This window comes from Thermobia domestica, chromosome 8 (assembly GCF_964235325.1).
Source record: "Thermobia domestica chromosome 8, izTheDome1.hap1.1, whole genome shotgun sequence".
NCBI lineage: Eukaryota > Metazoa > Arthropoda > Insecta > Zygentoma > Lepismatidae > Thermobia > Thermobia domestica.
The window spans coordinates 12,384,112-12,411,893 of NC_137461.1; the positions used below are offsets into that span (position 1 = coordinate 12,384,112).

Consider the following 27,782-nt stretch of genomic DNA (forward strand, 5'->3'; position numbering starts at 1 on the left):
TCACGCTTAAACCACCGAACTGATCTTAATCAAATTATCAACATAGATGAAGTTCGAACCTGGGGTGGTTTTTATCATATCCCTTTGATGGTAGAACGTAGGGTATGGGAAGGGGAGGGGAGATATCTATAAAAATGAATAAAACTTAACAACTCTTGAATCATCCAACAGATTTCGATCAAATTTTCAACGTACATGACATTTGGGCCTGGGATAATTTTTGTCATACCGTGCCCCCAACATGGAGAGGGGAGAAGGATACATAAAATCATCGAAAATGACCAATATCAAAGAGTGCTTTAGTAATAGTAAAACCATAACATATTACTATTTTTCTTTAATTTAGCCCAGCGAAATCTGTGTGCGACTTAGATTCGAGGACGTCTTAAGTTCGAGTAGTTATCGAGAAATAATTAAAGATATTAACGTGTGATTGAATTACTTTGCTAATAATAATAATAATAATAATAATAATAATAATAATAATAATAATAATTATTATTATTATTATTATTATTATTATTATTATTATTGAAGGTTTGATCATTCAAATATTGAAAGATCAAAATATTCAAATACCTTAAGGCAATTATACGTGTGTCATCGCCGACTAATGATCACCAACACTTCTAAATTTAAACAAAATATTTACACATGGTTCCGACTTGAGAACCTCCAGATTATTAGCTTGAGCACAGATCCACGCTCTATATGCGCTAAATGGTATGTTTTAGTATGTTTAAATTAGATTTCCTTGCCTCCAGTTACAAAATTCTAAGTTAGTATTTTTTGTTCTTTCAAAATTTCTTTCGATTTTTTTAATCATATAAGTCAATAATCTTTGACATAGTTTATATTAATAACGTGGTTGTTCTTAAACCTCTCGTTCGTTATTTGGTTTCTTCTCCACCCCAAACTACAGATATGATACGTTTAATTCTCATACTTGTCATTTGGTTTCAAAACAGTCACCATTATCTGGTAAAGCAATTTTGTTCACCATGATTCATGAGTTTTGTAACAAAACACGTCAAGAAATGACTTAAATGAAAGCTACAAGAGTTTATATCAAAGCTGAGTATTGTGAGCTAGTGACAAGCATGTAATAACGTCTCGTATTTTAAAATAATGTTAGATACTTTTAATTCACTAACTGGTATTAGATTTAATTCAAGCTTAAAGAATTGTAATGAACAAACTCAGTGTAGCTTAAAGAAAAAAACCTAAGAAGAACGGACGAGATTCGACCCTGGACCACTAGTACAAAAATCTTGTCCATTAACCCCTCACCTTACAAGTCATTAACTTCTATAAGTTTTAAATTTGCAAGCAAATGATACCATTATACGTTTTTGCAATCAATGTTTTGCTGTTTTCCTCTTCAAGAACGTAACATGTTTACGACGATTCGTTTCGTTTTCCATTAGAGCTTCTAGAGAGATGATTTGTGTTTGAGTATAGGATCTTTTGTTTCCTTTAACCGACAGTTCTAGCAAATACAACTCAATTGAAACAGCTGTAAAAAACTAGTACTGTCTTAGAAAGTATTCCTGAAAGGAAGAAACTCCTTCGTGTACCCTCAACAGTGGCGGGAGTGCGCTGAGCGAGGCCAACAGCAAAATGGGGTCCATTGAAGGTTCGTAACCACTTTGAAAGGTTTTAATTAATTTCAAACTTTTCCTCAATGTCTAAAATGTAACTACTTAGCCTTAGATGAAAAGGAAGTTGTGAAGGAGCTATAGACTGTGAAGTCTACCGAAAAGATTTATCATGTCCTTGCAGCAACCATTTGCAGCAACTATTTCCAACAAAAGGGAATAAGTACATCAGACCTAAGTTTCCAGAAACGCTAAAAAAACCTTCCCGATTCGTATTTGTATTTGTTTCAACAAGTGTCTAACTTATAAATTGTAGCAAAAGAACTGACAAACTCTAAGACAAGAAGAAGAATCTTGTATTGTAGCAGTGCAATTGGTGAGAAAAGCTTAAAAGTGGAAAACATATTTTTATGTACTAATTCCCTTTCTCCAATCAGTGGTTCAATTATGAGCCTATATTTTTGAGGTGTTAAAAATAACAATAATAAGAAGAAAACTTATTAACTGGTAGGTTACGCTGGACTCTTAATTGTCTATATGGAATAATGGAACGTGGGGTTATACAGAGGATTTTGGATTTCTGTTGGCTATCAATTAATCTTTACCCTAGTAGGGAATACTGTTTGGTCCGGACTTCGAACAGTAATGAAGATCAAGATTGATTGAAATTTCAATTTAGATTGAAATACATAAAAATCTAATCTTATATAACTCTCATTGATAGTAGTGTTCCGTATTTGTTTAGACGCCTATTCTTTTATAACTTTACCTATGGTGCATGGAATTGTTGGTTAGATTTCAGCTCGCGCTGAATGAACTTTATTACGGAGAAACACCGTGTGCATGTGTTTTCTCGGGTTTCTCCAGTTTCCTCCCACTTTCTTCATTAAACGATTTCTTTCGTTTCTCACCATCACTGTCTCCATTAGCGTAGTCGGCATAACGTAAGATGTAAAACTTAAATATTTCGTTTCGTTTTTCTTTTATAACTGTATCTCACCTTTCCTGTGACGACAGCATCATCTAAGCGAGTATTCAGTGAATTAAACCACTATATTCATAGCACAATAGTACAGAATGAAGTTTAGCTCTTTGGCAATCTCCAGCATGCAGAGCAAAAAAAAAGCCAATACATTGATATTGAAACAGTAGTTAACGTTTTTCTCTGTTAAAAAGATCACCCGTACTGTTGTGTTTCAGATGATAATTTATAATTATACTTAGTTGGTTGAAATTTCTCCATAGTTGTGGGGGCGAGATACTGAAAAAATCCTTACCAAGAGGTGAAGGTGACATGTAAAAGTAGTCAAATACGAACGAAATCAGTGTCTAATTCATATGCAAAGATGAAAAGTGACACTGTGAATGCTGCGTAAGTCCAAAATATGCCTTGATTGGCTTCGAGTTGAAAAATGGGAGGGTGACAGGGATAAAGAATCGAAAATATCCTATATTTGTGTCGAATGGATAGTTCTTGGGATCACTGACATAAAAGGTGATATTTCAGATGTGTATATGTCCAAGGTTGGCCATATTGAAATTGGGTTATAGGGAGAACCAGTAAATACTTAAGAACAGTTCCTTTTTGGTGCGTTTCAAGACATTGAGAGTGAAAAGTGATAATGCACAAATCACATTCTGAATTATCGGAGATATGACTTCTGGTGAAGTGTCGTTCGTCCAGGGAGGCATTACTAATTGATCACTCCTTAAAATCGTCACTGTTTTGCAGGGCCGTGAACAGAAATTTATTTCAGGGATCGAAAGCATGACAGGAATTTATTTCAGCGATTGAGGGCATATTTTACTAAAATGTCTATCATCCAGGGGCGGATCCAGGGTGATTGTTTGGGAGGGGCGGTCGTTCAAAGTCAAATCAAGGTAAGAGCGGATTGCAAAAAACAAAAGAAAAGAAAAGAAAAGAAAAAAGAAATTTAGAAAAGGAGAAGTAGCTCTTCTGCAGAAGTAACTTTCTTAAGAACGTAAGGCCTATCTACTTTAGGTTTTAATTTAAGTTTATAATACAAAGATGAAAAATACTTAGGATATGTTTTATTTTTAAAATAAAAAGTATAAACTGTTCCCTATTCTGGGGGACGTGATCGCCCGAACGCATTCCCCTTATTTCACCCCTGCTATCATCATCTCTAAAATTAGATATAATTTACAAAGAAAAGTAGTGATTTCGTGGGGGCCAAAGCTCTCTTGATTGCAATAGAAACTACAATATACTTTTAAAACAACTTTGCATTTATGCAGTGCTACAAACAGTGAGGAGTGCCATGTAAATTTAGTAACAAATATAATATTGGAAAATTATTTCGAATTAAAATAGCTGTGACTACATTACTTCAAACTTGATCTTGTGGAATATACAGTATGAGCGTAGCTCAAATAAAATAATCAATAAAAATGGTCTTGATTGGTAGCTCGGACCATCCAAGTAGAAGTAACTTACATTAACCATTCACCTAACAGACAATGACGCACAGGGCTTGACATTACTTTATCAGATGGTTCTATCAAATGTAACATAATGAAAAGAATAGTAACAAATTTCAAAGCTTTAAAAAGTGTCCTGAAGAAGAGGAAGTTCATTTTGCACATTGTAACAAAGTTACAAGAGCTTTACGTTCTATCTAAACGGCGCATCAACAGTCAACTTTTGGAATATCCCCTTAAGGTAGCTTTCAACGCAGCTAAGGGAAACGTATGTGAACCAGTCATAGAATTTTCCGTAGCAGAATGGATAAAGTCAAGGTTCGATAGCCAAAAGGTTCGTGGTTCGAAACCCGTCGCCGAAATCAGATTTTTTAAAATCTTAATTCCTCAGTTCTGAAGATCTTTCTCTCCTTTCGTAATCATCTGATGTTCTAATAAGAGTTTTCGCTTCCCGGCGAGAGCTCATGTGGTTCGGATTCCACGTTAATCAGTAGGTCCACGTCTCATATAGCCTCACTGCTGAAAGGGACGCTAAACTAAAATCAACTCAACTCTAATAAGAGTTCTCCACATTAATTCGAAAACTGCCTAATGTGATCCCTGCAGTTCGAAAACTTCCCTTCTTATCTTTCACAAAATCAGAATTTTCGTCATAATACGAATGCTGTCCGATCACTTTTTCCCCAATTCTAAATCTATGTATACAAATCATCCCTCTCTGTCTCCATACTTGAATCCCACTCTCTCTCTCTCTCTCTCTCTGTCTCTCTCTCTCTTTCTTTCTCTCTCAATGTCCCCCAGGAAGTCATATGACTTGAGATCAAACCTTCGACTCTTGAAACCAAATGTAAGCTCTTTAGTAATGTGCTATCGTAACTCTATAGGTTTGTTGTTAAAACCAGTGTCTTTTAGACGTTATTGGGGGGGTGGAGGAAGAGATTTCCCGGCGACATAAGATTTTAACTTTTTATTAGTGTATTACTATACATTTGATCAAAAAATACGTATTTATGAAGCTCAAGAGAGGGGGAATTACACCCTCCTGTCCTGCCCAAATGACGCCCCTGAAACATTTCCTTCCACTTACTGAAAAGAAATTAAATGAATCATTGAATAAAACTCGTTTCTATCCGTAGATATTTTAGAGCTCTTGGCAATGTCTATAGATTTCTTAGGGAGCATCTTACTAGCTTGCACTCTTTAAAGAAAGAAAAGAATGAAACTAAAGATATTTATGAAGCTCTGGGAAGATTGTGTGACTTTCCTTTAATTTAGGCTCTTAGAAATATTTCAGAACAAACGAATGGAAAAGACTGTTTTAAAGCTATAATGTTGTAAACTTGATTCCTGTTTCTTTTTCAGCTGAATGGAAAGAGTGTACTACGTTACACACACTGCTTTAGACAAGGAGAGGTGGAGGACGGGGAGGAGTTGGAATAAATACTAGAAGCAACTAATCGATTGATACACATATTGCGGGAATGCATAAGAAAACTGGGCAAGAGTTTGTTATTCATTTGGACTTAGAATTTTTGTAACAAATTTAATGCCGCGGACTGTACCGATATGATCCGCTTGTTAAGACATTGCACTAATTCTCATTTACGATTAAACATATTCGATCGGGCGAAAATGTAGTTAAACATTTCATGATTCTAATGCTTATCCGATTCGAATTCGTACAAGAAAATAGACCAGTTGGTCTAGTCATTATGAGAAGAAATTTCCAAATGGCTAATACTTGAAATTTATTTATGATCAAAGAACCTCTGGACGTTTTACAGCGTCTGGATAATAATGCTATGGAGATAATTCAGGGGATTGAATGTGGCCAAATATTAGTAATTACAAATTGAACAAGAATGTCCTTATGGAAAGAGTAGGGCATTGAATTGTCCCTGTAAGGTAGATATTCGTAAGCAGCTTCAGAAATTTGTAATTGAATATTTCCATGATTCGTGTATGACATGTTTGCACAGAGGGACTTATCGGACACTAAAAGAATCATGAAGTATTATACATGGGAATCTTTAGTTGCTGACATAAAGGAATATGTAAAGACCTGTGATAGATACCAGAACGTGAAGGAAGATAATAATAGAAAAATTGGAACCTTTAGTCTTTAAAGTATGCAGTCGTGTAGTGAAAATTTTATGATTGATATTATTGGAGCTCTCCCAAATTCGGCTGGCTTTAAATTCGTTTTGATAGGCGAAAATAATGCGTCTAGATGTGTTATTTTAAGAAAGATAAAATTATTGAATACAGAAGCTATTTGCAAGAAATTGATGGATGTATTTTTTCCTATAGGATTTCCAGAGACTATCCACTAACAATGCATCTGTCTTTCTGTCCCAGCAGTTTAAACAATGTTTGTACGCACGTGGTATTAAGCATATTAAAACCAGTCCATATCATGCGGAGGCGAACATTGATGAAAGGTTTGTAAAATGTTGAAATACTCCCTTAAATCACATTTTTCAGTCACAAGGAGACCGGTCTAAATCTATTTCGGAGGTGCAATTCACACTCAATATTTGTGAGCATTCAGAGTTTAAATCTTTTTCAGATGCGTTATTTTTAGGACTCCCGATATCAACACATCTTGAATTACGCTGGAGGATTTGAAGTTTCGATATTAATAATGTTAAGAACTCTTTCTTTTGGAAAGAAACTCTCAAGAACATGGAACAAGCCTGTGATAGGAAGAAAAGGATTATGTTGGCTAGAAGCAGGAAGTAGATATTTTGGTTGAAGATATGGTTCTTGTTAAGTCTCATGTAAAATCACCTCTTAAAGATATAATTAGGAAGTTTCTAAGTATCAATGGTTCAGATCTTTGCTTGTTAGAAGATTCCTCACTCCCAATACGGTTTTGTTATCTGATGAGAACACTAGTCAGGAATCCTTTCGACGTTCGCATGTGTCAGATATTAAGAAACATTTTCCTACTACTCAATGTAAAAGAACTCCCACCTGAACTATTCTTCTTTACTCTAGTTTGTACGAATATGTTCTGTTATTTTTAGAAATATAAAAAGTTTAATTGCTATTCAATACTTTTGAAAATATAGTGATAATCGAAAATTTTGTGAAAGTAGATTTGCTTAAACTTTTATAATTAGTAAATTTATGAATTAAAAATTTATCTGAGACATATTTTCTGATTATATTAATTTTAAAATAAAGCTTGTTGGGAAAATATTAAATCCATTGGTAATTTGGAAAATAGGGTAAAGTTTCTAAGAATTTTAATTTTCATTGATTGTGATCATGATGAAATTTCAACTATTTTACTTAAATGTGTGAACTATAAAATGTATTTAATAGCCCTAGATGGGTAGATTTCATAAATATCACGTAAAGGGTAGAGATGCGTACAATTTACCTATTTGTCGTTTGTTGTTTTGTTTTCAGAGTGACTAGACAATCGTGACAAAAGTTCTTCCATTCCAGTCTCTTTTACATCTTCATTTTAATACCACACTTACATCATACTTTCTCTAAAATTGCAAGTATATTATTCTTGCACGAAAAAAACGTATACACAATTTTACAGTAGCAGAAATTAGATAATTGTTCGAAAAAGGGTTTCCAGTCCAATCTTCTTTCTTTACATCTTCAGTTAAATAGCGCACTTAGAGTACACTTTCAGCTGATGTTCACCACAGATAGGTGTCTTGCGGATTTTGCACCCTGTCGTCGTATGTATCTGCTTTTTATAACTGTGGAAAGGACAATAATTCTTCTTCTCAAGGGAGACGTTGCCTTCAGTTTCGGATCCTGCTGTTGAGGAATTTCCTCCAGGTCTACCAAGGGACTCCTTTATGGTAGTTCTCAATGACGTTCTGAGAGTTGGGATTTCCAATATTCTTTGCTGCTTTTCCTCGATTAACTCGTCGTGCTGTCGCAACAAGAAATTCTGGCGACCTAGTGGTTTCTTATTTCTATTCTCTCTGTAGTAATTATGTACGTAAATTACAAAACCGTTAATGCACGCAATGTTGATCATATAAAATACGCACATTGGCCACATTTGAGTCTTTCTATTGCAACACATGCTTTTGCACATTTGATCCATAGTGTCCACATAGTGGCGTTACAGTGCATGACAATTTCTGGCTTTTTTGACATTGCGTTTTTTGTTCTAGTGTCCTGCATTGCTGAAATCAACTTGACGAGTTTGTTGTGCTTTGTCTTGTAAGAAACAGCAGTGACATTCTCACCGCAGAGGAAAGCAGATGAATTCACTTTTCTTCCCAAATACTTCACATCATTGAACTTTACGGGAAATTATATTCTGTTTTTCCTTGATTGTAACTACTAAAGTCTGCTTATGCTCAAGAAGGAGAGACTCTACCAATGATATAGTGGTGAACCAATCGTCGATTGTAATATTTCTATGAGTTCCGTTCACTACTGATAAAAAGTTCTTTACAAAATAATTAGCAGCAGGTTCGTTAGCAGGCACCGTTCCTTTGCCCAGATATGCAATGGCGTTCACCAGGTAGTTTGTAGCATTGTCACGTATTGCAACTATTTTATGTTGTATTTGTCTCGCTTAGATGGCAAATACATTTTGAAGGGGCACGGGCCATGTAATCCAATGAGCTGTTCGTCAATGGTAAGGTAAGAACTGGGTCGTACATTTTCTTGAAGGTTTCAATGAATATTTGGAAGATTTCTGATATAGGAGCGAATTTTGTGAGTTTTCTCCCCTCGTTTCGGGTACTTTTATCATCAATTCGCAGTGTGTTGATCAAAAATTTGGATCTTCTTTCAGACATGGTTGATTTACATCGTGAGCCGCAATATGAAGAATTGAACAGCAGTTCACATGACAGGTGATTGCTTTTTGTTACTCCTGATAATATAAGCAAACCCAGTAAATCAAGCCGTTCATCCAAAGTCATATCGGCAATGGAAGGGTCATCTTTCTTTGAGTATGACTGACGTCTACTTTCGGCTTCAAGATTTGTACAGCGCTCAATATTCTCTAAAACATCAGTTGATAAAAATAACTTAAAACAGTCATTAGGTCAGACATAACTTAGCTTGTTGTGCATCCTGCGTGGGGCCTGCTCAGATGTGGACTATGATCTTTTGAGCAACCTTGCCAGCAACTCGAGTTGTTTCCGTTTTCCATACATATGCATTTCTTCCTATAAAATGGGAATTCGGAAATTTTAGTATGTACTCTTCGTCTGCTATACCAATTAGATTAGTATCTGATCTTTTCCTCTTTATTCCGTTTGTTGCTACACTGAAGAGAGTCTCTAACAACCATTCTTCTACTTGTACTTCATTGAGTTCGTCAGCCTCCTCCGCTCGACTATCAGGTGCTTCGTAATCTGGATCATCTACATCGTGGTCGCTTAGGTCATTAATAACGTTATCTTCTTCTTCAGACACATCTTCGCCAAATAATATCGCCAACACATTCTCGTCAGGCACACGTTCCATTCCGTTTCTCTCGGGTTAAGGTATACATGCGAAAAAATACGTAGATAAATTTATTCGTGCAAGGGTAGATATGCGTAAAATTTAATCACTCTCTTTCAGAAGAGACCCAGCGACGGCAGCAGTTGAAGCAAGACTGGCAAGTTCTCTCGGCTACATATAGAGATTTCTACAGTGGAGGCATTCTTGGTGGTATAGCCTGCTGCGCGATGTGGGTGCGCAGTGCCATACATAAATACAAGGTGAATGCGTGAAATTTTAATAATATACCCATCTAGGGTTAATGCTTGTTTTTTTTAACTGCTTTTCATTTTTGTGAGAACTACTTAGAGGTGAGAAAGCACACGAAGATATGGATCAAAAAATTCTACTTCGTAATATTTTTTACAACTGGGGGAGATTGTACTAGCGTTGGAGCTACTACAGATTATCGTATATGTGATGCTGTCATGTGCCGAGAAAATGAAGAATATGAAAGGAACAAAAGTGAAGTGAAAAGAATGTTTTGTTAAAAAGAAGAAATTATTAGAAATTATATGTATATTTATGTTAAATATGATAAATTGTTATTTGGAAGGATGCTTTTACATTGAGTAAACAGATTGGAACCTTTACACCGATGCTGGAAATGTTATTAAAATATACAAAAATGTCTGAATTTGTAATCTGAAAAATCTGAATAGCCAGGTGTTACATTGTAACACTGGTTGCGCCTTGTGGTGTGTGCCTGCTTGGTTGAACAACTAGTTCAGCGGAGGAAGCCACCGGGATCGGAGAATTGTCAGTAGAAGAGGAAGTGAGCCAGTTCGGATTCCAGTATCTTAACCGCGTGCAACAATTTCTTTAAAAAAAGAAGTCGCTAATTGGATCATATTAATAGCTTTTAACTCTTTGAGTTTGGTTTCTTATATATATGAACGTTCGGTTTACTAATCGTAAGTGATTTTGAGGTTTCTCTCGAACTTTTGTTAGTAAGACAATTGTGCTCTTGTTTTGTTTGAGACGTGGACCGACAGCTTGGTGTGGAAAAGATAGGAAAATTATATTTTCTTGTAGTAGCTTACTTTCTTTTTATTTTCAATATTAAAAATTCTTTAGCTTCCTATTGTAATCATTATTAACAATATTTGATTAGCTTTGGGTCAACTTGTAAGACTGTCACTTTGTTTCACGGTTCAGTTTGACCACTTGTTTTGACTGATTAAAGTTGGCTTTGAGGCCCAACTCTGATTTAAATTCGCTTCTTGCAGATTCTATTAATTGATATTTGTGTGTTTTTGTATTTTTTCATTGGGACTAAATTACGTTTGTCTCAACTCCGACACTTTTGGTCGTGCAGTTAACCACTAGCTCATTTCCGGTTAGATTCCACTAGAAATTAATATAAGACTTGCTTAAAGTAATTTGCAGGTGTAAAGTTAAAGTTTCATCCAGGCCTTTTCTGTTGAAAATTGTCACTTACAACGAAGAGCGACGTATTTAGGGTTTTTACTAGAGATATAACACTTAATATATTTTGAGGTTTAATAGCGTTTAAACTGTCTGTTGTTCATGGCTCGGAGTCAAAATTACTGAGTTTAACAATTTTAACCAAATTATGAAAACTTGATTTTTTAAATTAATTTTTGCATTGCAGTCATCGGCAAAAGACTTGAGTTCCCGTGTTGCGTATCTTCCAGCTATGATTGCATTCAATTCTCGAATTTCGAGAAATAAAAATATAATCGAGCTTGTCATATCATTCGGAGGAAATATATACATATATATATATATATATATATATATATATATATATATATATATATATATATATATATCGCAGTATTTTTCTGTATTTTTCAGTAATCTTTGGAATTTCAATATAAACGGGGGTAATTAAGTCTGATGTTGAATTCGATCGTTAATATTCAAATTTTCATCAAGTATCTGTCTTGTATTCTGGATTTTATTTAGAAAAGTGTTAATAATACATTGTTACCATTGGAATTTAATATTTATTTTGAATATTGCAGCCTCAAATAAACATTATAATGGTTGAACTGTTTTATAAATGGAATCTCAACGTAAAATATCTTCTAGCTGGATCATATTCCGTGAACGCCTGTTTTGTATAGTTATCATGGATTGACCTTTGAGTTTTTTCTTTTCTCGGATAATAAACCTTCAAAATTCCGGTCTGAAACGCCGTGACGCTCAGGGGAGTGTTACAAATGGGAGTACAAAATAATTTGTATTTTGAGAAAATTAGAATAGGTTAAACTACTTATATACAAAAATTGAATATTGTTTACAACCATGTTTTTCTAAAGTACCTAGCTGTATACCAAATAAATTGGGATTGGATGGTTTAATTAGAAAAATAAAACCTAAAATTGTTTACGGTACTTTTATATCTAAATAAACAAATATACAAACAGAAAGATCTATGTATATCATATTGCACAACGCTATGCGATTACATAAATTTATAACTTAAACTAAGGGTGATAAATGCTGTAATGTTAATAAAAATGGGAACTCACCTATACCTGTTTCCTGAAAAATTATAATTCTAAACTTAGCCCTTTTTTCTATAATTTGATCATCTGAGTATTGCTTCACTTTCCTGTGTCATCAAACAAACCTTAGAACTCATATAAGGAAGCTACATGATATATTTATTCATAACGTACACATTATGAAATGTGGTAAGTACAATAACTACGTTACCTTTCGCTTGTTATTAGCCAAATTATATCCGTCGATATAAGCGTTGCCTTTCGTAGGTATTACTTCTCCCGTAATCATTTTGAATGTTGTCGTTTTGCCAGCTCCATTTGCTCCTAGAAGACCAAAGCACTCTCTAGGTTTCACTCCAAAGGAAACACCGTGGACAGCCACGAAATTAAAATATCGCTTGGCCACCTTGTCAACCAATAAATTGTCCGTTTCCGGTGCTTCCATATATTCGCTGGTAACTTTTTCTAATTCAGCTGTGGATTTTTCTGAAATGATGCATTATTTTATTAATATCAGATATAAATGTATGTATCTTAGCAGCCTCATACTACGTCTCAAATTAAATAAAATATTTCTCTGATTTTCATGATAATACTGATAATACTCATGATAATTTTCATGTTTATTACTTTCATAACTGATCACGTTTAACCATTAGTTAGGGACGTGAGGGCCCACTGAAATCGAGAACTTTTTTCTTCTCGCTATAGTACATGGTTGACATTGAATACGTGTCACTCCTAATGCTCGCTTGCAGTTTTCTACAAGTTACTGTAAAATTCGGGTACCTAAGCCTCCCTGTTGTTTCCTTGCGGTTGTTGGAGTGCGAAGGACAACACATCACTAATTGTGTTACTAATTTGTTGGAAAGCAGCGTTCGTATTTTATACATTGTGAAAACGTTTATTCGCTTTTTGTCGTACAATATGGTTATCAAACTTAGCCAATCAACTGTGAATGGTTATGATTCTGAATTTACATAAAAATTTAAATTATATGTTAGATAACGTTTCAAAAAGTCAGTGATGCTCTTAGAGGTAAGGTCGCAAAACTAATATCTACTTAAAATGTATCAAAAATCTGCATATATCTTCCCTTCCATTGACAATTAGTTGGGGAGTTCGTTTACTATAATTTGCATGTCAGTGTTGGTGTAGCCATATACAGGCCTAAAGCAATCTTTAATTGCATTAGAAAACATATACCAGAGTGCTTTCAGCATGCTATATAAAGGCACATTGCCACAGTATATGTATTTATTGCATCTATGCTCGATTATCTCCTGTAGCTGTAATTTATATTTAAAACAAGTTTGTCTTTCAAAAGTAAGTGTTCGCCTTTTTCTACATAGTAATTAATAAAGGGATCCAGGGTTCTATTAACAAACTATGCACTAAGAGTTCATTGTATCAGTTGACAATAAATTATAGTTAATTGATAGATATGTATGATGATATATTAATAGATATATATATCTATCTATCATATCTATCATATCTATCTATTAATATGTATGATATTAATAGATAGATATGATAGATATTGAGAAATGTGTTTTCCGATTTAATTTGGTACGGCTATTCTATAGTTAACCTTCAAACTCACATACGTTTATAAGAAGTATTACTACCGACAGTTTGTAACTTGTTGTAAATCCATTAAGGACAATACAAGAGAGTAACTATGAAGCTATACGTACAAATTAAAACTTTGCACAAGTGTAAATTGGAGTGCCATGGACATACGATATGTGCTTGCAGGAGTTAACAACTGAGATTCATTGTCAGATTACATTTAATTTTCGAAAGTGTAAGAAAAAGTACAAAAGAAGCAAATCATATTATAGTATCAAGTACGTGGGAGAAGATTTCAGCCTTCAAATGTTTCCAAAGAACTATGAGACGTCTTTACTAAAGCGAGGTATCATTGAAACTGCGTAAGCTGTGGGTAAGTATGTATCACATTTCTTAAGATTTCAAATTATTACTATTTGATTTTAAAAAATTAATGATATACTTGGTCATATAAGAGTAGCAACTAATATAACTATGGGTAATTTAACAAAGTATATTTACTGATTTCAACATCTTTAGTTAATCATGATTCTGAAGCATTAATCTCATGACACATTTTGAAAAGATACAATTACAATTAGTGACCAAGTATTGCAAAATATTTTTGTTTTTTTGGAACTTCCCTTTGCAAAAGTAAGGAGTTTTTAGTTTGGAAAGACAACCTTATCATCAGAAGCATAATATATATCACGAGCTTGGTTGATAAATGCCATAGAATACTTCTTAAGGCTAGGCACTTATATTGCACACAAATAAAATTTTGTCGAAGAACATATCGTTACACTTATACATGTACACATTGTAAGTAAAAGTTTTTAATATTTAAATAAAACTGTGGGTGAAGTAGTTTTAATACCTTCACGTATAGTTATATAATGCTTTACTTAACACTTGAATATTGATTAAATTATGTAAATGATTTTTTATATCTATTTTAATATCTGAAAATCCATTTCCTAAGTCTTGCTTATATACTTACTCAATACATAGTCTTAAATATATTTTTTTACCTCGAATTTCAATCATTTACTAAAGAGCAAGTTTAGGAGATAAAATATCCTAAAATTCGGATAACCGAGATGCAAGTGCCTTGGATAGAACTGTTGAACGAGAGAATTACAATATGAGGAGCATAGGGAGTGAAGGTTAAACACGCAAAAGCAATATATTTAGAATAGAAACATCGAAAGCACTTACCATGTTACAGGAGTGAGTAAGAAAATCGTAAATAAGAAATAAAGAATTGAGATGGAAAGATAATCGTCAGTTGAAAGGCGAAATATAGGAAATGTTTGGCACAGATTGTGAAAAGGGCATTTATAATGATGCATGAACAACAGTTGATAAGTGCTTAAAACACACAGGTTGAAAACAGAATGTGTTGATGCCACAGTTATAATATTAAGATTTGAAGGTAAAAAAAAGACCAAGTGAAAATTCAAACATATTCAGTGAGGATCTCGCATATAACTGGAGAAGTAGAACTGGAAAGTTATGAGACAATACAAAACCCATTAACAGGGAGAAATTGATTACTAGGGTAATTGTAAAGAAATAGTTCAATGCAGTTGTGGAGAAAAACAGGAAGGTAATCTCGTAGTCAAGTATGGTTTAGGAGAAAGAAATGGAAGGGGTGATCGGCTTGTCAATTTCTGTAGACAGAAGTAAGTAGTAGTAGAAACCACTTGGCTCAATCAATGCAAGTGAATTATGTACATATATATATATATATATATATATATATATATATATATATATATATATATATATATATATATATATATACTGTTTGGTGAAAAAACTAAAACGTTTGGAAAGGCATCAAAATCATATCTAATATGGTGTGGGCCCTTCGTTTGCTTACAAAGCAGCTTGGACAGACGTCGAATAGACGTATACAGCTTATGAATTGTGGTGTGTGGAATTTTGTATGTTTGTTCCTACAAAACATGCTCCAGTTCCTTAAGAGAAGCTTCTAAAGGATAATGAATCCGAATACACCTTTCTAACTCAGGCAACAATGGCTTAATGATGTTCAGATCTGGTGATTGTGGGACTCAGAATAGGTGTTTTAGTTCCTGGTCGTGCTTGTCAAACCATGGTTTGACCGTTTTTGCAGCGTGACAAGGTTCCAAATCATCTTGGTAGACGCTATCACCATCAGGGTACAATATTTGATCCATAGGTAGAACCCGATCCCCCAAAATGGCCTCATACGTATTAGTATTCATCATTCCATGCATATCTATGATGGTACCTGCACAATACTACGATATCACTGCCAATACTGTAACAGAACGAATCCCATGCTTTATAGTTGGGAGCAGACACTCTGTATCATAGGTGTCTCGTGTCTCTGAGGCGTTGTTCTCCATACATAAACACGACCGGTTGTTGGAAACAAGGTGAAGGTCGATTAATGGGACCACATTACGCGTTTCCACTGACAATGGCTAAACGCCTTGTGGTCCTTGTACCACTGGATACGCCTCTTCGCATTTACTGCTGTGACCATTGTTTTGGCGATAGCGCTCCGGCCATGAATTTTGATTTTATGAAGTTCTTGTCGTATTGTTTTCGATGAAACCGGGTTATGTAGGCCGGAATTGAGTTCGGGGTTAATTGTCATTGTAGTGCTTTTCCTTTAGCTGCTACCATGCCCTCATTTCCCTATCTGACGGGATTGTGTTTCGACCACTGTCGTGCTTCGCAGACGTCGTTGTTTCAAAACTTATGTATACCCTCTTCACATTGGATTCATTGCCTTTCCAAACCCCCACAATGTTTGTCACTTTTGCCACTGAAGTTCCAACCAGAAGGGCACCCTCGATCATGCATATTTGGAAGTCTGTCAGGTCGCACATTTTACCACACCATGACACTCACAAGTGAACTGGTTAGTGCTGGAAGGAGTAATTGCGACAGGAAAAGGATTAGAAGACAGTCACCAAGAGAAATGAAATATTAGAAAGTTGGAAAGAATATACTGCGTTCTTATAGTAGGGAAGGGACTGCTATCTAGATGTTCAAACAGAATAAATAAATACACGTGAATGACTTAAGTATTCTCCAAAATGAGTTTGCTATCCTGAGCTATATCCTAAATTTAGAATTCAAGTCACTCATCCACGGGAAAAACACGATAAGTCAACTTTTTTCGAAAATGAGATTTTGATATGAAAATTTTCACCTTTCCATTCCGCATATTCTGAGACAAATTCCAAGAAACTTGCACGAAAGATTACGTGCGAAAACGGTTAAGTCATTAACCAGCTAAGTCTGAATGTATAAATTTACTTGGGAAAAATCAATTAAATACAATTATCTTGGTTTGCACAGTAAGTAAATGCCGCTTTCTATGTGAAAAATCGGTTATGTCCTTTACTCAATTTACCATTCATTACTATGTAGTGAATAATATTTTCGATCTAGAGCTTCTTTGCTTGCAAATTTTGGCAATATTCTACCAATGAAAATCTTTATAAGTGTCAGGTTTCAACAATGTAACACAATGTTGCCAACAAAATTATTCCTGTTTTATATAAAGCATTGAAAATTTCTGGAGTCGAACTACACTGAGTTGCAGTCTATGAGACATCTTGCTGCAGGTACAACAAATTTGTAAACAAACGTTTCGTTTTACAAAAGACAGCTATGGATTTATAATTTAACTATTCACGATAGCAATACGAAAGAAGATACCTGCTACATGTGGCATGAAGGTTTTGCAGAGATACAAGAGGCGCAAATGAAATATCATCATGCTTTTACAACATTTATGTAACCTGCCTCCTGATGTGAAGCATGTAACAGTTTACAGCGATATATGTGGTGGTCAAAATAGGAATTATATTATGTTACAATATTATACACTGCACTATAAAACATCCAACATTTGGAAACCGTAGACTATAAATTTATATCTGGACATTCATATATAGAATGTGATTATGACCATTCAGTGGCTTAAAGGAAACAGAAGAAAACTGATATTCAAATTTTTCACCAAAGTGACTGGTTTTATATGGATTTCATCTGTCAAGAAGGCATTTACGGTGACTGAAATGAAAAATGAATGTTTTCTTGATTTTTTCAACATTTTTAAAGGAGTCACTAGTCCGCAAGAAGAACTAGGAAGGGAAACACTTTATATGTTATCACGCAAAGTGTGTACGTTACTCTAATAATTATGGCACTATTCTATACAGGGAATCACATGACCAAAATGATGTATTCCATGAATTAAATTTCAGGCAATGTTGAGGTAAAAACCTATGTCTTGAAATTAAGAAGTATTATGAGGGACTCAACCCAATTTTGGAAAAGAAGAAGAATGATCTCTCCCTGCTACAATTTACAGATCATATATTCCAAAATTTCTATCAAAATTTACAAACGACTCACACGTTAAAGAGTGTGATCCACACTCATATCCCTTGTCAAGAACTTTAATGTCTAATGTTTAGCTACTGGAGCAACTCTTTTATTGTTTTCATGATATAAATATTTAGTATAGTATTATTTATGTTATTTAATGTCACATCCTTTTTACTGTAATAACTCATATAATGTTTCAACAATAATGGACAAAGTGATGAGGACTTGCAGTTTTGAAGTCTTGTGTTTAGTGATGGGTATTTCGTACAGATCTCTCATTATTTTCATGTATGCATATTTATTTGCATATTTCACATGCCACCATGATACCTGATGTTATATCATTATTACTGTAGCAACTCATATTGGGTTTCTAATAATATGCCCACATAGCATACGGATATCCACGGTATATCCAAGACTCATCCCCATGGTCAACGGGACATCCCGGGATCATCTGAATTTGCTCCCGGCACATCCATAGGATCTTCGCGGGATATCCAGCAATCCGCTAATATACCGAGAAACTGGATATGAAGCAGGGCCCCAAATGGATGTCCAGTGATAAATCGTCGGATAATGTGGTTCTAGGTGTTTCCGGCGTGGGATTTCAGTGGGATCTCCTGTGTCATCCCTGACGTCCCATGGACATGCTACGTGGAAATCCTTTTGGAAGTCCCATGCAGGATGTCCATGAGATGTCTACTCGTTGTCCCGATAATTTTGGGAACTATATAGAATAATTAGGATAAAAGTGGAACGTCCTAGAGACGTCGTGTGCTTTGTGGGTGCGGACTCAGTGATGAGAACTAGCAGTCAATAATCATTTTAAAGTTTTGTGATTGGCACTGCTATTTGTTTCCATATAAGAATATTTATTTGCATATCACTCACGTCACCATGTTTGATGTCATATTCGTATTACTGTATCAACTCCTTAAGTGCATTTCAAGAAAAATTAGTAAATAGTAATTTTTGTTTCATTTTCTGTATCAATAAAAGGTAAAAATAATGATCACAGAGTTTTAAGTCACATTTACCAGAATAACAGATAAGTCAAATTTACGAATTAGCAGAAGATATGTCGGACTTAACATTGGTCAATCACAGATAAGTCACTTAAAATTGTAATAAATAATAATTATAATTTGTTTTCAGTATTAAATAAAACATTATGCATAAAGGTAAGTATAATTACTAATTTTAGCTTCATTTTACCAGTAATACTTCTGAAAAATGAAAAAAGGCTCCCCTGTAAAATTACGTTTTTGATTTATCCTTCTTTTCCCGGGGATGAGTCAAATATAACCGGGTAAGTAACATACTAACGTAATTCATAACAATGTGGGAGAGAAGGGCAAGATTTAATTGTTTCGACTCTGGAATAAAGTGTATGATTTAGGAGTGGCATAATATTTCCGAAGGACAATCTGAAACTGATGGGTAAGAAATCGAGTTCATAGTCACGTATTGAACTATTAGTATCAAGTAGTATGCAGGAAATATTTACCACGAATACTAAAACAAAGGCTGTGTGGAAAGGAAACGAAAATATTGAGAAGTACAGGTTTAGAAGTGGTAAGGGAACAAGAGACATAATTTTATTATTAAGGGTGATCACAGAATGTTTTTTTTTGAAATGTGAAAGAAGTGTATGTTGTATGTATTAATCTGGAAATGTATTTTGACTGTGTTTATTAGGATTCATAGCTAGGAGCTCTAAAGAAGAATGCCTTGGAACGTAAAGATCGAAAACTCAAAGAAACTCTTATATAAGCAAACAAGTAAGTATTAGAGTAAGGAAGGAAATAAATATAAAAGGGAGTACTAATACTATTAATTACCATTTTTTTTTAAAAAAAATTTATGGAATAGATAGTGGAAAAGAGCCTTGCTAATGAACACGGCATTTCGGTAGATTGTACATCAATTAGGTGAATACAATTTGAAGTCAATAATGCCCTACGGCTGAATCTGAGAGGAATACCAAAAAGACCTTAGAAACTTCATAAAGGGTTGTGACAAATACTGGATGGAAAGAAAGTTAGGAAACCTGAAACCGCAATGAATGGAATGAAGATTTCGAAGAGAAATTCAGAGGTAAGTAAGGAGGATAAATGAGTAGTGTTCAATATCTGGATTGAGTAATTAGTTATGATGTAAAGTGAAAAGGTGAAATAAAATCAAAGCTTCGAATAGCAAAATACTCCTTTAGGAGGAATAAATATATTTTAGTAGACTGTTGAAAACACAGTTAATGAACTCATAAAATGCTTCTTGTGGAGTGTTGTACTGTATGTTGTACGTAAATGAACGTAGTAAATACTGATTGAAAGTTTTCGAAACCTTAGTATCGGGGAAAATTCATAAAATCACTTGGGTTGAGTGAAAACTTGATGAGTGGATCTTAAAAATGCTGGGAAAGAACAATCTTAAAAATCAGTGAAAAGATGAAGGAAAGCTAGTTAAACCATTGCTTAAACGGAAACTACATCATAGAGACATGCTGGAGGGTAAGGTGGGAGAGAAGAGGCGTAGAAAGATGAGGAAGAAAGATGCATAGTTCACAGACGTTATCCAAACACAAAAAATCGAAGTTAATCCCAAGACGTTAGCTTAAAACCCTGGAGGACGGAAGCTTTTAGTTGCGGCAGGTGTTTTAAGGAATGACAACGGTGCTGTGATACGTATCTGTTCTTGTCAAAGTTTCAATCTAATAATAGCATTAAGAGCTTTTACTTGTTTCTAATAATCTATATTTTACTATTATAGTTTGTGTTAGATGACTATATTTGAAATAATTTCTCTTACCTGCAATTTGACTTTCTACTCTTAATACTTCTTCACGGATGTCATCGTTGTCTATACTTTCTTCTTCTAAAGAGAGGGGAATCTTTTTCTTGCAAGCTTTCTCTTTACACTCTTCCAAACATTTCGTACAAAATTCCGTCTCAAGAATAAGCAAAAGTATTGTGTATAGAAAAATATCTGCAAAATACATGCCTATTTCTACTTTTAATCTTGATAGCAATGATGACTGAGGTGGTTCGTAACAATTATTCCTGGCACTACACAAGTCATCTGAAACAATTTTAGAATACATTGAAAACGATCAAAAAATAATATATGTTATTCTTTTTAGGCAAGAATTGACACAAATTCAAAATCTCGTCATTCAACATTTAAATAGAGAGAACTGCTGTTCAATATAATAAACAGTGATACACAAAATCAATTTGGAAGCTAATAAGTGGTGTCTGTATTATTTGTCTAATAGAGTCGTGTGTTAATGATATTTATTACTATTATTTCCGAAATGAATGAATTTGATATCGCTCTATATTTTATTTTCTTTGTTGTCAGCATATGTAAGTTTACAATTACACATAAAACAACAGTTAGAATTATTTCATTTACTTAATCATATGTACTTCTGGAAAAATCCAAAACTCAATTATAAATTCCTCACTGAATACGTTCCGAGTCCTTGCTAAGTTTATCCTGATGATGTGATTGTTACTGAAACACGCATTTATTTGATACGCAAAAGGTGAACACGATGTAATTTGGATATTAAAATAAGAATGATACATTGTGTGTTGAAGATTTATTTCAATGAATGCACCGAAATATTTATGTAATAAAACGAGGTAGGATGAGGTTGGACGTTTTTGAAATAGTTAAAACTCTTCACTATGTCGAGTGATACATGTGCTGGAAATGTCAATATGTTTGTACTTTATTGAAAAAACCGTGGAGTAATGCACAATGGAATGCAGTGAGAGTTTCATAGAGAATAACGTGTCTACAACGTCAAATAAACATAAGGTTTACCTCCACTTCAGTGTGCACAGAAAAAAAGCTATTTCTAGTAGTAACACTAAATTTCGTTACTTTTAATGTACTTTGTACATGAAGCACATTAGCCCTAAAAAAGGCCATGCTCCCGTGTGCTACGCGAAGGACCAGGGGGGTCAAATTTGCCCGCACGGGTTTTAAGTAGCTTATGGAGTACATTTGTTCAATTTGAGTTAACGTGTTGAACTAAAGTTCAGAAAAGAAACTCTTCCGGGAATTGTTTGTTTGATTTGTAAAAACACGGGCTCAAACAGTGCGTAAAACTCCTTATCTGTTACACTAATTTTCTCATAATACTATGCACAAAACCAGTATTGTAACTAACCCTCTACAAGATCTGTGAAAGTCTAAGTGCTTTTATAAAAGTGAGAAGTAACATTTTTAGAAAGTTTTAGATATAAGAATGAGAATCAAACGAATTTTAAAAAAATGGATAGCAGCTGCGACCAAGGTAGGCGGTCAAATCTGAAAATGTGCTCTTTCTATGGCCAGACGCAGAGAGCCCTGGGGTAATGGGGTAAAGCATATATTACAAATCCTGAAGTAGATACAGTGACTGACAGGTGTTAGACTCTTAATGGGAAAGGTTAATAAGAGCCAATCATGTGTTATATTCCTTGTGGACCAAAAGAGCTTTTGTCAGCGATGAACTTGAATCATGGTTATGAGTACCCCAAAGCGGATACGCAGACAGGTAATCTGTGTTTAGAATAATGCGAAGAATGATAAACTCTCGTGAAACAAGAAGAAACTGAGCAATGTCATATTGAAAGCCTTTGTTATGTGACTTCTTATTCTATTCTTTCGTGAACCAGTCCGTCCGTCTTTCAATCTACTCCCGATCGGTTGAATAGCGTAAAATCCCTGTGGCATGAAGAAACGGGAATCAGGAAGTGTTTGAGTTTTTCCTTCGTCCCTCTTTTAACCATTTCTTGTTACTTCTTAGTACGTTCTGAATGTGGGATCATAGTGTAGTGCAGTATATATTAAAATATAAGAACAATCAATGTAAGTAAGAAGGACAACTTCTGGTTTGTGAAGTGTACTAAGTAAATGAACATAGTAAGGAAACACATGATTGGATTAGTTATTCCGTGATAATTAAAACATATTTCTAAAATACTTATGAACATCTACAGAATTATTATTAATATTGATCACATAATATAATAAATAGTAGGAATAGGTGTAATGAACATTAAAATTTATTAATTGCTTCTCTTGAGTGAAATATTAGATTTTGTACACTGTTATTTTGATAACATTTTATATAATAATGATTTTGAAAATAAAAAAGTTTAATCGTATATAATAATGATTTTGAAAATAAAAAAGTTTAATCGTATATCATGTTTATCTATTTGGCATAGATAAATAATAGAAAAATGGTAATTTTATAAATTTGAAATATATCCTCTTTTGAAATTTTAACCAAAACGGCTACATATACGTAAAATGTGCTAATATCATAATGCGTAGAACGTACTTAGACATTTCTTTTTTAAAAAGAAAATAAAAATCGAATGATCAGGAGCGAAGTTATAAGGGGTTAAGCGAGCAATGACTCATCACTTTCCCCCCACCCTCTCCATCCTCCCAGTCGCTGGTCTCACATATTCACCACCATCACCTTTGTCATTCTGTACCTTATAGCTAAGGAAATGATACCAGCCACAATATTCTACCATTAAACTGCACACGCGATGAAAAAATATCCATTATAAAACTGACTATTGCTTACATTAAATTGAGGGAAAGGACAATAAATGAAGTTAACAGATGGGGGGAGGTGAAGAGCACAGTCACGTAACTCTTTCTCGAAACACATATTTATGAAACCAAAAATTTCTTTGAATCTCAGTCTCCATTAGATTCAAGAATGTCGTTATTTTCTCTCGAATCATAGCTGAAGATTAGCAATTAACGACAGTAAAATGAGTTCGCTGTATTGATGAATATTCATATCTTTTCTTCTCGAGATTAAGCTGTAAAGTTCAATCTTCAATTCAATCTGCTATGAAATATGGATTTCATTTTCGGTGTAGACATTAAAAAAGTGAATCATAATTAAGTATATTATTTCTAGTCTCTATATTACGTTTATTATTCCAAACTCTAACTTTTGGAATTGCTGTAAGGATCATCACAGCTGGGTATAATATAATTAGTAACATGGTATTCAAGTATTGTGCATTATTGTTCATGGGTATTAGTCAAGCAAATCATAATATGCTGAGGTGAGTATGTGTTGCTACTAGATTACAAAGGACATCATGAGTGAATTGAAAGGAAGATGTAAAAATGGTCTACACGCGATGGCAAAATAATAATGGCTATTTACGTAAAATGTTTCATAAAAGATAAGTTAAAGTCTGAGAAAACATATTGTTGCCAATAGTGGATATAGTTAAAAATGAAATGTGTAGGAAAATACAAATAGATCATTATTAAAAAAAAAGTAAATGTTAAAGCGACCGAAATCAGTAAATCGCAAACATTACTCAAAGAATAAACTACAATTGGAAATTATCTGGGAACGAAAAAAAGATCATTTAAGTATTCGGTGAAGATGCATTCAGTGATTATGTCAAAATATGGATTTGCGATGACTTTGCAGAATATGTGATCTCAAGTTACATGCACGGACGGCAGTGGTAATGCAATGCATGATTATATTTATATAGACATGGCAAGTGTAAATAATATTTCCGTTTTTACAATTTTAATAACTCACGTTTAGTTATTTTTAAGAACATGAAACTTAGATAAAGAATAACCAATTTGTAATACATACGCATTATGTCATAGGTCAAAGATTATCAATAAGAGTGCATCTTTAATTCCTCTCATCAATCCGATAGTGTAATTCCTGCCACATTGTTTCTAACTCATGCACCCAAATGCTTATTTGAATATGTACTCGACGTTCAAATAAACTGTTAGGTATGGGTCGATGATACTTCTTGTTATAAAGATTACTCTTCTCAAACGACTGATAGGGGGCAATATTCTCCGACCAAAGATAAGAGCATTTTGTCAGGGTTTCTCGGTTTCCCCCCAGTTTCTTCATTCCACCATTTCCTTCGTTTCTCAATATCCCTGTCTCTTTTATTCTAGCCAGAATAATAAAGAAACGTAGGAAACCAGAGTTAAAGAGTGGCGATAACGAGAACGAGAGAAGAAATATAGTGAAGTAACAAACCAAATATAGTTCTCCTCGCCAAGTGGGTGAAAATCACATTGTTTCTTTTGATATTGTGCTCACCTTAGTTATAAGTGCTGAAACTGCTAGTAGGCAAGATTTTCTAACGGATTTTGGATCAGGAACGGATTTTAGTTTATATATATCAGAAAACCATAGATGTATTAAATAGTAATGAAAAACTTTGCATTGTTTGCATTTGCTTACAGAACTACCTCCGTTCCGATTACAGCAGTACATATTACGTTGTTCGTTACTTAGCAAAAATTTTAAACTGATACTTAGCATAATGGTACTTTGCGTACTGCGTAGAGCTTATCTAATTGCAAACAATAAAATCCAATTAAAAATCTCACTGATATTTACTAGTTACTTCTGATATGCTTGAAAGACCATATGTTTGGTGATCCCGAACAAAGGGCAAGACCTCTTAAACGGGTATACCATCAAAAACGTTTGGTGTTTCACTTCATACGTCACCTACATACCCTGTACCGTAAACTATTGTGCTAACAGAGATCCACATGTCCACATTACTGTCCAGAGCAAATCCGGGACAAGAAGATAATCAGCATTCGTCTAACATTTCCTTGATTTGTCCAGTGATATGCATTTAACCGTTATTATTATCTTTTTTCCGTCCTCATCATTATGAACAAAATTCATTATGTCCTTTGCAATTGAATACAATACAATGTCATAAAAACATATACTGTCATTATAATGTAGAAATAACGTAAATGATTCTTTACTCTTATCCACACTTCCTATTGACCATCTCCGATAACATTTCTCCCAATGTATCTGCACCTCACACTCCGAATAGAGGACGAAACTTCCGCAAGTTAGCTAACCTTCCGCTAGAGAATGAATAAAAAATAAATTCTCAAGTAACACGCTACTGTCGTAGTTATTTTGTTTTTAACCATGTATTCGTTTAGAACTTTCAGTGAATAAATACCAATGCAACACCTTGTAGGTAAAACTGAGAGTATTCAAGAAGTCAGCAAAGAGTCCATGTTTCTGGTTAATAACCGTACTGATGATTTCAAGTGCACTAGTGGTCTAAACGAGTTGAAATAGCGGATGCCACCTTCCTACTACCATATCGGCAAAAAGCGGCATTGGTGTACTGTCATAAGGGTACAACCGCGTTAGCCGCAATCGGCGCGCCAAATTTTTGACGGCATGCTGCCAAGGTTTGCTGTCGATCCGACTATGTCTTCCACATGGTGAAGACAGGTATTAACTGATTTCAGATATAAATTCAGTGACCTTGATTATCTAATAAAAGTGATTCGAGTTTATTTATCAATTTAGGAGTCACCGTCATGTGGCCACTTCCCAATGAAAGCGGTCAGAGAGAAACTATTTCCAATTTTCTTTCAGTTACTCAATTTATTGGTTAATTTAGGTTATTGTGACTATAATACCAAATGACTATCCAGCAGTTGCATGCGAAAGTTTGAATGTTTTAACGTATTTTTTTGGAAACCTAAGATATGCTCTTGGAATCTTGCTTTGCTTTGCTTTGCTCAGAAACATTAAATTTTGCACTATTAAAAATCATGAGTTAAGTATTTATAAAAATTTGATTTTTGTAATATCACAAATTCAATTATTATTTGTGTCTAACAATTCTAACAATTCTTTGAATGCAGGGTCCTTAGGATAAATCTGGAAAATAAGCCGGGTGCAGTCGAATACAGATTAAAACTTTCTTCTAAAATATTTTATCTGGTGTCTGTGGCTGTATATTTTCGTGATGAGGACAAAGATGAGAGAGTGGATACTTTGGATGGACAGATCTCCAAGCTTTAAGGTAACTGGGAAGGTAATATGTTACGTTCGATGATAGCTCTTTAATCTTACTGAACGTCTATCATCGAACTATATAGTTCTTACGTGGCAGTTCTTAGAGAAAGAAACATTCCACAAAATTTTAACCCCGTTCCGTTCTCTGTTCACTTTCGAACAAAGAGTTTCAGTGCACTACAAAGTGACTCACCTTTTTAGGTTTCCCCGGCCGCCTTTGAAATCCGCAAATAAATCTACAAAGTATTAGCACGTAAAGTAGTAGGGTTCTCAAGAATTTTTTAAAATTGTCATGGCGTTGTTCTTGTCTTAAACCATACTTAAGATCGTAAAAAGTTCATTTCATATAAATCACATCCTCTCCACATGGCAGATTCAAACTAACTTACAGTTCAAGGACTAATTTTCAAACCAAAAAGTAGCAGCCATGCTGCTATATGTTTCATCACTAGGGGATTCGCTTTTAAAGGTGATAAACTTTAGTATGGCAGCGCTATTTTAATTTTAGTATGTGCAATACTGGTGGAATACTCCTCTAAAATGCACTTATAAAATGTAGTAGAGCATTTTTTGGAGTTACCATTTAATGTGCCAAGCACTTAAATGTAAAAGGCTCCAAGACAGTTTACTGCTTTTATATATTTAAATTAATCTATCACCTGAGCTGATCGGCAATTTCCTTTTGAATTAAAAAAGATTGGCAATTCACCTTTGCCTTCCTTCCATATTATCAAGGTTTTTTTAAAGCAAATGTTACATTAACAGGATATTAAAACAGTTCAAACCAATGTATTTATTACAAACTGTATTGTAGATTGTAATTACCATGTAATGATATTGAAATTCTTACCCCAAAACAGGTTTTATCGCTCAAGATTTAACATGAGGACATGTTATTAGAAATTAAATTATTGAAACAAATATTAATGCTTCGAGATAGATTACGTGTGTTTAATT

General features: G+C 34.2%; 1 protein-coding gene across 1 annotated transcript in view; it reads right to left on the reverse strand.

Annotated features, from left to right (window-relative positions):
- Positions 1-27,782, reverse strand: part of LOC145691553 (phospholipid-transporting ATPase ABCA3-like) — an 86,599-nt gene that overhangs the window by 33,207 nt on the left and 25,610 nt on the right. The window contains exons 3-4 of the mRNA XM_081766961.1: positions 20,762-21,031; positions 12,210-12,484 (exon numbers count right to left, since the gene is read on the reverse strand). Coding sequence (XP_081623087.1) covers positions 12,210-12,484; positions 20,762-21,031 — 545 coding nt within the window. The remainder of the gene's footprint in view (positions 1-12,209; positions 12,485-20,761; positions 21,032-27,782) is intronic.